The sequence below is a fragment of the Alosa alosa genome, chromosome 23, assembly GCF_017589495.1.
Source record: "Alosa alosa isolate M-15738 ecotype Scorff River chromosome 23, AALO_Geno_1.1, whole genome shotgun sequence".
Taxonomy (NCBI): Eukaryota; Metazoa; Chordata; class Actinopteri; order Clupeiformes; family Clupeidae; genus Alosa; species Alosa alosa.
The window spans coordinates 24,980,088-24,990,637 of record NC_063211.1 but is presented as its reverse complement, the minus strand read 5'-3'; the positions used below and the strand labels follow the sequence as shown (position 1 = coordinate 24,990,637).

Sequence of the window (10,550 nt, the reverse complement as noted above, 5' to 3'; positions counted from 1 at the left end):
CCATGAAATAGTCAAATTTGTCATTTTCAACATTTGATATGTTGTCTGTGTCCTTTATCCTGTCCTATATCATTATTACATTCTGTTTTTATTCACATTTTACACAACGTCCCAACTTTTTGTGTTTTGGGGTTGTAGTATTTTGGGACATTCTATAGATGTAAGTATAAACTAGTCTACTATAGGGACATTATAGAGGGCAAGGATGTTGTTGTTGAGGCATTACAAAACAGAGATTATTATACACAACTATAGAACTAGTACACTACACTTTTCCTATTTCAAATACAGTGATTGATAATGCCAGCATATATGCATACAGTACAGTATATTACTGGGCAGGCTCCGCAACTGGTTAAACAACAAGCATGGCTCCCTGAAAAAAGCAAAAAAAAATTGAGGGCTATGTGAAAAGTGCTGATTTTGTGCTATCAGTGTGAGAAATGGTGTGTAAGGTCCATCAGGCGGCCTGGCTATCGTCCCGCAGGCCCGCTGCCTCTCGGTGTGGATGCTGCTACAGTGTAGATCCGATAAGAGAGGGGTTTAAAAGGAGGAGAGTGGACAGAGGCAGCACGCAGGACCTGCAACCCAACAGGAGGTGAGGTGGACGCTGACCAAGAGGATGGACAGAGTAGCTACACTGCAGTTGGAAGTCTGTTTTTAACTCTCCTTTTCTCTCCCTCTGTCTCTTACTAGACGTAAAAGTCTGAAGATTGAGAGAAGATGAAAGTCTTTGCTTTTGCCCTTGTCCTACTGGTGGCCTTCACTTATGGTAAGTCTACCCCTCTTTCTCACCTGCTGTGGATTCACACTTAGACTGCATCCTTCTGTCTTTCGCTTCCCCTCTGCTTCAATCTCTCATTTTCAGCCTACAATTAATTCACACTTTTTGTAAATGTAGAGGAAAGTATTCGGTAAAGCAGTGTATCAAAATCTGATTGAAAGAAAAAAACCTAAACAGCATTCATTAGTATTCCTCTCCTTATCTCTTCTTCATTCATTGTGTCATTCACTCTCCACTATTCTTCCTCTCTTCCTCTCTTTAATAGCCTCTTTCTCTTTCTCTTAACACTTTCCTTCCCTTTCTTTCTCTTCCTCTCCTTCATTCCCCCTCTTCCTCTTTGTATCACTCAAAAGGAGTCAGTGGTCCTGTGTTGCAATACATGCTTCCCTTTTATGAAGCCGTTACTCTACCTTGTGTGGGGAAATACAGGGCCTGCCATTGCACATCAGCTAGGGCTAGTTACGGGTAGAGTTCAATCTGGGGACTCTGTGTGTGTGTGTGTGTGTGTGTGTGTGTGTGTGTGTGTGTGTGTGTTCCTTGCAGGTGAGGCCTTGCAGTGCACCAGCTGCGTCCACAGCTCACCTGATGCCAATGACTGTGTGGAGACCGTGGAGACCTGCCCCCCTGAGATGGACGCATGCGCTAAAGTCACCTACCCTCCTCCTCACGGTGAGTCTCTCTCTCTTTCTCTCTCTCACACACACACACACACAGACATTCCTCCTCCTCAGTGTAAGACTCTTTCTCTATCTCTCTCTGTGAATTAAAAGCTGAACACAAGATGGTTGCATTTCTGGAGTGCACCCTAATAACTTTGGGATCAAATATGGCTATGAAATAGCTTTGCTCTGTATCTGGTGTTGGATTAATGTTCACCTCCCCTCCGCGCTCTCTCTCTGATTACTTTACAACCCTCCAGAGAACACTTTCCACAAGTCCTGCTACAAGATGGTTGAGTGTCTGAAGCTGGGGGTCACTCATGGCATCAGGGTCTCCTGCTGCAACTGGGACAACTGCAACGCATAAGACACTCCTCCCACGAAGTCATGGTAGCTGTGATAAATATGAAGCACTAATAAAGTTTGAAGGCAAAGGCTCTGGTCTGCTGTGTCCTACCTCTTACCTCTGTTTGCGCCCAGTGCTTGGTGTGTGTCAGATGTGTCTGTAGAAATAAGCACAGTACTAGAGGATTTCTTCTAATACTTCTTAGGCAAATCACTTTCTGAACATAATGCCTTTCATGTTATTTCTACATGTACACAACAGCACTACAGTTACACTGCCTGATCTCTCTTTGGACACTGAGACAGTAAACATGTTTGGTCCATCCCAATCTGAAAAATGATTTGAGCAAGCACACAAATTATATTTTGAGTAAAAATGAAACTCGAGATCAATATGTATGTGCAACAACAGCCCCCTTTCATTCAGTTTCACTCTACAGAGAAGTTGGTCAGATTAAATGCCTCGTTGTTGTTATAAATACACAAGTAATCCTACAAAAATAAAAAAAGACTAGCACTGTCACTTCAGTCAAAAACTAGAACAAGGAGGAAACATTTAGAAATGTAAATCATAGAAACAAAATGTAGGACCTCCAAGTAAAATCCCCATTCACCTGACCAGCACTGGAGGCCGCTGACTGACCTCTTTCCTCAGCGCTGTTCCTGCTGACCTCAGTGGAAGTCCCAGAAAGAGGAACAGGTTGAGCTTTCCAGGGTTTCATAAGCAGACAAGGCAGACATTGAAACGACGCTGACGCTGAAAAACAGCGATGGAGAAGAGCAGAGTTCTGAGAGGCTGCAATCAGTAGGCAGTCACGTGAGGTGACATAGCCTATATAGCCTACGACTGGCAGTCTGTGTAGAAGTCATTTCAAAAGGCAGCCTGCTGCACCAAGCTAATATTTCTGTGACGTGAGTATAGCCTAGACTACCTAAGCACAGTGCTTTGGTGATTCTGTGTCTTGGAGATTTTAGCAATGGCTTCCATCAAACAATGTTTTAATGTTTTTTAATATATTTTGTTACATATGTATTAGAGCCCTGTGTTTTGGTGATTTCTGTAATTCTATGTTTTGGTGATTTTGGTAATTGCTTGAAAGTACGCTATGATTTTCAACTTAATATAACCTTTGATGATAAAGAAACTTGTAATTGGGGAATCGTTCACCTAGCATAGCTGTAGCGAGTTGTTAACCAGGGAACCAGCCATACAACTTCAAGAATCGACCTGAAGGCATACCGTGAAAATTGTGAAACATTAGGCTACATTGTCAGTACTAGATAGCTCTTTGTAGATAGTTTTTGCCTTTTTGTTAAACCTCGCCTCCCCAACAAAATCATTCTCATTGTGAATTAGGGGTTGCACGGCGTGTCATCAGATGGGGATGTCGCCATATTGGAGATGCTCACCTCATAGAAAGCATTAAGCACTAAAGTAAATCCCTAACATTGTCAAGGGAAATGCTTAATTATTGCTGAGTTTTAGGTTGTACCAATAGATCAGACCGAGAAAAACATCTGGAGTAGGTATTGACTTCCAAAAGTTATTAAAAAACCAGGGAGAAAGGAAGGTTATCAGAGGAAGGGGGGCGCTTGTGGTTGGACCTGTGGTTGGTACTGCGTCTCCCTCACCCAACTTATATGGATCTGCGCTGCCAATAAACCGTAATTTCTCGAAATATCGCGCCTTTTCTTGTGGTCCAAGGTCCCTATATGCCTTTGCATCTTGGAAAGTGCATAATACTCCATTGTACTTCATTCAGTTCTTTACACTGAGTGCCTCCAACATGGCCATGCAGCTGGGTTACCGCCCAGAACATGACGTCCGTGCAAACCCCTAATTGGGGGAGAAGTAGGTTATTTACAACGGCAGAATAAAATATAAATATATCGCGACTCTAGGGGGAGCTCTACAGTCGCCAAAAATACCTGAAACTTGCAAACAAACCCGCATCTTCTTCCCTGTGTGTGTGTTTGTAGACTGAAGCAACTCCTGGTAATCATGCGTCTGGTCTTCATTTGCGCTCTTCTGGTGCTCTCTGTGAGCTTTGGTATGTCTGCTCAGTAATCATACATTTCACACAGTTATTACACACACACACACACACACACACACACACACACACACACACACACACACACACACACACAGACACATAATGACCACACAACTAAACTGTGATTGTCTAAACACAGACCTTCTTCCTCTCTGCCATGCGTCTCTGCCTCTGTGCTGTGGCCTGTTTCAGGTGAAGCTCTGAAGTGTAACCTCTGTGTGAGTGAGGGAGACTCCTGTGTGCCCTCTACGCAGACGTGCCCGTCCTACATGGACGCGTGCGGCAGCGTGCTGTACATCTCCCCGCCGCTGGGCATCACCCGCAGCTGCATGAACATGGCCACATGCCAGAGCTACCTGCACATGCCCAACGTGGCGGCTATCTGCTGCAGCACCGACCTCTGCAACTGAACACACCTGGCACACTCAGTGTGAATGCCGTGCACACTAGATGTGGCACCACCTTCTGTCACCCACAGCTAAGCTTTCCTGGTCTAGAGGGCCACAATGGAGCACACACAGATTTGTAGTGGTTTTAGGTGTCAAACAGGACCAAAAAACCCTGAAAATATGTATACAATACAACATGCAATAAACAATATACAAAGTCAGCTCTCTCTCCAGTGTTTCTATTTTTGATGTGATGATATTAAAATGTCTGTAACACATTGTTTGCCTTCCTTCTATTCTGTGCTTATGTTGAAAATGAGGCAGTGGACCTAAAAGCAGTGACCCTGAAGCATTAAAGGAAAATTCCGGTATTTAGCACTTTGGGTCCCTCACTCTAGCCTGGCTAGCGCCACCACTTCTCAATGAGACGTGGTCTGGGAACCAAACGTTCATTTTCTCGTATTAGAAAAAAATGCCCAGATCCGTTTATTGGGTGCCACGGATGTCTATCAAATGTGTCTGTGCATAGCTCATCATCGTCTTGCTTTCCCCCCTGTTCTGTGATTGGTTCCTTATCTCAGGCGAAAATTTGCTCCATGGTCTCCAGGCTGCCTTAGCAGCGTGAATCAAATCGCGCGCAAGGCAGCATGGGAACACCCAGGCTACCCTCACTCGGTGAGTTGCACAGTTTTGAAAACGAACGTTAAGGGTTCTTTTAGGACATGTTTGAGTATGCCTGTTGGGAGCCACTCTGAGTAGTCAAAGGTGATTCAAAACGAGTCAGAAAAGTTGAGACAGGATCGTCAAAATTTCGGTGTCCACCACTCTAGTTCATCCAAAACAAACCAGAAAAGGGACTCAAAGTGCTAAATACCGGAATTTTCCTTTAAGTCTGTTTCCAAAGCAGGAACTCGGGAACTAGTTTTACGGGGTCTTGATCGTTGGCCTGTGTCCCTACCACAGGAACCATTCCTGAAGGACAATTTTTTTCTGTTGTTCTGTTTTGTTCTGGTGTATGCAACTCTAGTGGGGAGATGACGTCAACAAAACAAGACCTCACAAATAAGCTCCATTTTTAAAACCCAGCAGAAGAGGAGTAGCACTCCTGTGCAAAAACTGAGTTATCTAGCTAAAAAGTGTGAGTTGTGCTTAGTCAAAGGGCCAATAGTCACCTGCACCTGTTCAACTTAAGGTTTGTGCACAGGGACACCTATGGCCAATAGTTTGGTTTGAATGTTGTACATGATCACAAAGTGGGATTTAAAAGGTGGGGGAACCCTCAAATCCAGTGTTCGTGGAATGGGGAAAAATGACTCACCGTTGGACAACATATTGAATATTGTGGTGTAGCAATACTTTTTTGGACAAGAATTGCTAGTACAGTATCTTGGTCACCTCTGTCAGTCAAAACAGCTCCCATATTGATTCGTACCAGGGGCGTAACTAAACCTAGAACTGCACTGGGGCACAACAAGCCCCCCTAGGGAAATTCAGAGGTTAAACTTGCTTATTTTTATCTATGGATATTAAATGGATATTTTAACAATACCATCACACTATATCGTTGGTATGAATTAATCTTTTTATTTATTAATTTATCTGAGGTGCCAGAACGCAGTTCTGGACCGTTCCAGCCCACTTTAACCCCTGCTTGTAGTAGTTCAACTTAAAAAGAGAAAGAGCACTGATCAAATGCTGCAGGAAACAAAGGGCGGAGAGAGAAGGCAGTGCGTCATTTCTCAGGAATAATGACCAACCTGTCCACCTCAATTGGTAATTCCATGGTATTCTACAACTTTCACATCACATCCAGTAAGCAATGGCTCAAAAGAGGGTTGTTGTGCAAGGTAAGTCAATGTTTTCCCAGCAATTCTCAGGTTTCTTCACGCTTCACACTTCACAGATCCTCTCACCTCTGCATGGCATGGTTATTTACGTAACCATTCAAGCATACAATTTTACAGTTTGTGTAACAAGTGATTATTTTGAACAACAGTGAATGATACTACTGTAACATAACATTTTATGTGTTGTTATTGGGGGGGGGTCTACTTCCTCAAAAGTACAACCTAAGAATTTAAGTTTACACAATAGCTCCTTTTTGGGTAGGTCTAGCACGTATGGCACCTTCTACTGAGACATGCAAATCCTTTCCAAAAACAAGTGACATTTCTGCAAATGTCACCTACAAGAAAGTTATTAACATCAGAAAATATCTTAGTTCCAATCTCAACACAGCTGCCCATTGAGTTGTTTGATATTTTTGATGCGCTATCTCCTTCTTGTCTACTGTGAGATTGTTTTCCTCCAGTAGAGGTCAGTGATGAACCATGCTGTATTTTCCTAGTCCGCTGGGCCAAACGCTTTGTATCTAACACCAAAGTATACATCAGACTCACTCATACACAAGGAGACAGGCACTTCAGACACATGCACCCACTCTCTCTCTTTCTCTCACTCTCACACAAACACACATATTCTGAGTTATGCCTGACGTGCACATTCATTATATTCAAAGACATACAGGTGTCGCTGTTCCTTTTGTGACTGCAGCTAGGTGGCAGTGCCACTATTGCAGCATCTCCGCATGTCCAGAGCAGAGAGTTACACTAGCCTACATGATCGGTTTCCCACCCTGTGAGTAGAGGAAACAAAAGACAGACACACACCTTAATGGCCTTACAAAGATTGAGTAACACTCACTAGGCCTGAAGGCTTTATTTATATCTGCACCCATTCTTTTAACTTGATGTTGTCTGAAGATCTTTATCTTACAAGGCAGGACTTCCAGTTACAAATCTGACCATGTTTAGCATTGTGTATTTCTCCTGTAGATGCCCATTCATTTAAGTGATCTGTCTCTCCCTTTAAAAATGTCTCTGCTGGACGCCCTGAGGGTTTTATTGGAGACTCCGTTGCACATTTCTGTCCATTCCTCTGGCCTGACGTTGTCTGTGGTTGCCCCAGTCAGGAGCTCCAGGTGATTCCTGCTCTGCAGGCCAGGCCGCCCTGCTCTGCTGGACACCAGTGGGCAGCCTGGCTGGGTCCTGATGTTTATGGCACTGGGCAAGCGAGCGCTCATGGCAGCCTCCCACCCTCCCATCTACACGAAGGGGAGTTCTCCACATGTGTTTCCTCCTCCCCAAAAATAACACACCGCTTGGGTGTTATTTATGCATGTAAACATGTGTTGCTACTGGAGACGACACCCCCCACCACACCCGTACCCACAAACCATAACTTCCACCCTCACGCGCCCCCTCGCTATATGTCTGACCCCATATGTTTGTATATACAGGGTATATTATGTTTTTCTCTTCCTCTCCTTCATTCCCTCTCTTCCTCTTTGTATCACTTAAAAGGAGTGAGTGGTGCTGTGTTACAATACATGCTTCCCTTTTATGAAGCCGTTACTCTATAGCCTAGAAATCTAGACGCATCCTAGCCGCAGCAAATGTAATTTGGTGCCAGGGTAGTCTTGCAACTCTCCATTGGCCTGCGAGTTGGAAAAATTAAACTTCGCTCAGGCCAATCACATCATGTATAGAGTCGGTAGGCGGGCTTAACATAATGATGGCAGAGTTGTGACGGTTCGGCGTGAATTCCCTGGTACTTGAAAACAAAGAAGATGGATGCTACTGCTGGCGAACAGCATGACATGAGTTAAGCTTTGTTTAAGTTGGCAAAAGTTTGAACAACTAGCCAACTAGCTCGGCTGGTGGGAAAACGCATGGGACTCATGAGTTGTAGCACTATCCTACTGTATTACCTGCAGAGGAAATTTGAAATACAACCGTTTATCCCGCCCCTCAGACTGAGTGTAACGGTAACAGATTACCGGCGGTTCTCCCCTCGAAACACACAACAATACAACAACGTAGTATAAAAATATATAGTTTATTAACAATCAAGTTTTAAAACACAGTTCAGTGTTTGCACGGCGTGTCATCAGATGGGGATGTCGCCATATTGAGATGCTCACTTATAGAAAGCATTAAGCACTAAAGTAAATCCCTAACATTGTCAAGGGAAATGCTTAATTATTGCTGAGTTTTAGGGTTGTACCAATAGATCAGACCGAGAAAAACATCTGGAGTAGGTATTGACTTCCAAAAAGTTATTAAAACCAGGGAGAAAGGAAGGTTATCAGAGGAAGGGGGGCGCTTGTGGTTGACCTGTGGTTGGTACTCAAGCCTCCCTCACCCAACTCATATGGATCTGCGCTGCCAATAAACCGTAATTTCTCAAATATCGCGCCTTTTTCTTGTGGTCCAAGGTCCCTATATGCCTTTGCATCTTGAAAGTGCATAATACTCCATTGTACTTCATTCAGTTCTTTACACTGAGTGCCTCCAACATGGCCATGCAGCTGGGTTACCAGAACATGACGTCCTGCAAACCCCTAATTGGGGGAGAAGTAGGTTATTTACAACGCAGAATAAAATATAAATATATCGCGCGACTCTAGGGGAGCTCTACAGTCGCCAAAAATACCTGAAACTTGCAAACAAACCCGCAAGATCTTCCCTGTGTGTGTGTTTGTAGACTGAAGCAACTCCTGGTAATCATGCGTCTGGTCTTCATTTGCGCTCTTCTGGTGCTCTCTGTGAGCTTTGGTATGTCTGCTCAGTAATCATACATTTCACACAGTTATTACACACACACACACACACACACACACACACACACACACACACACACACACACACACACACCCTCAGATACATAATGACCACACAATTCAACTGTGATTGTCTAAACACAGACCCTCTTCCTCACTGCCATGCGTCTCTGCCTCTGTGCTGTGGCCTGTTTCAGGTGAAGCTCTGAAGTGTAACCTCTGTGTGAGTGAGGGAGACTCCTGTGTGCCCTCTACGCAGACGTGCCCGTCCTACATGGACGCGTGCGGCAGCGTGCTGATCATCTCCCCGCCGCTGGGCATCACCCGCAGCTGCATGAACATGGCCACATGCCAGAGCTACCTGCACATGCCCAACGTGGCGGCTATCTGCTGCAGCACCGACCTCTGCAACTGAACACACCTGGCACACTCAGTGTGAATGCCGTGCACACTACATGTGGCACCACCTTCTGTCACCCACAGCTAAGCTTTCCTGGTCTAGAGGGCCACAATGGAGCACACACAGATTTGTAGTGGTTTTAGGTGTCAAACAGGACCAAAAAACCCTGAAAATATGTATACAATACAACATGCAATAAACAATATACAAAGTCAGCTCTCTCTCCAGTGTTTCTATTTTTGATGTGATGATATTAAAATGTCTGTAACACATTGTTTGCCTTCCTTCTATTCTGTGCTTATGTTGAAAATGAGGCAGTGGACCTAAAAGCAGTGACCCTGAAGCATTAAAGGAAAATTCGGTATTTAGCACTTTGGGTCCCTCACTCTAGCCTGGCTAGCCACCACTTCTCAATGAGACGTGGTCTGGGAACCAAACGCTCATTTTCTCGCTTTTAGAAAAAATGCCCAGATCCGTTTATTGGGTGCCACGGATGTCTATCAAATGTGTCTGTGCATAGCTCATCATCGCCTTGCTTTCCCCTGTTCTGTGATTGGTTCCTTATTGGTCCTATTCAGGCTTAAAATTTGCTCCATGGTCTCCAGGCTGCCTTAGCAGCTGGAATCAAATCGCTGCTAAGGCAGCATGGGAACACCCAGGCTACCCTCACTCGTGAGTTGCACAGTTTTGAAAAACTAACGTTAAGGGTTCTTTTTAGGACATGTTTGAGTATGCCTGTTGGGAGCCACTCTGGAGTAGTCAAAGGTGATTCAAAACGAGTCAGAAAAGTTGAGACAGGATCGCCAAAATTTCGGTGTCCACCACTCTAGTTCATCCAAAACAAACCAGAAAAGGGACTCAAAGTGCTAAATACCGAATTTTCCTTTAAGTCTGTTTCCAAAGCAGGAACTCGAACTAGTTTTGCGGGTCTTGATCGTTGGCCTGTGTCCCTACCACAGGAACCATTCCTGAAGGACAATTTTTTTTCTGTTGTTCTGTTTTGTTCTGGTGTATGCAACTCTAGTGGGGAGATGACGTCAACAAAACAAGACCTCACAAATAAGCTCCATTTTTAAAACCCAGCAGAAGAGGAGCTTTTAGCCTCTTTTTAGCACTCCTGTGCAAAAACTGAGTTATCTAGCTAAAAAGTGTGAGTTGTGCTTAGTCAAAGGGCCAATAGTCACCTGCACCTGTTCAACTTAAGGTTTGTGCACAGGGACACCTATGGCCAATAGTTTGGTTTGAATGTTGTACATGATCACAAAGTGGGATTTAACAGGTGGGGGAACCCTCAA

General features: G+C 44.3%; 2 protein-coding genes across 3 annotated transcripts; both read left to right on the top strand.

Moving 5' to 3' along the window:
• Positions 1-2,624: 2,624 nt before the first annotated feature.
• Positions 2,625-4,455, top strand: LOC125288676 (cytotoxin I-like P-15). Of its 2 annotated transcripts, XM_048235226.1 has the most exons (4): positions 2,684-2,700; positions 3,552-3,640; positions 3,769-3,839; positions 4,038-4,455. In XM_048235226.1, the coding sequence occupies exons 3-4, from the start codon at positions 3,791-3,793 to the stop codon at positions 4,253-4,255; spliced, it is 267 nt and encodes an 88-aa protein (XP_048091183.1). In that variant the 5' UTR covers positions 2,684-2,700; positions 3,552-3,640; positions 3,769-3,790; the 3' UTR covers positions 4,256-4,455. The 2 variants fall into 2 exon arrangements, with proteins under 2 accessions (XP_048091182.1, XP_048091183.1); XM_048235225.1 differs by lacking the exon at positions 3,552-3,640 and having other exon boundaries at positions 2,625-2,700.
• Positions 4,456-8,626: 4,171 nt separating this feature from the next.
• Positions 8,627-9,470, top strand: LOC125288776 (cytotoxin I-like P-15). The gene is made up of 3 exons (XM_048235398.1): positions 8,627-8,651; positions 8,780-8,850; positions 9,053-9,470. The coding sequence occupies exons 2-3, from the start codon at positions 8,802-8,804 to the stop codon at positions 9,268-9,270; spliced, it is 267 nt and encodes an 88-aa protein (XP_048091355.1). The 5' UTR covers positions 8,627-8,651; positions 8,780-8,801; the 3' UTR covers positions 9,271-9,470.
• Positions 9,471-10,550: the final 1,080 nt, after the last annotated feature.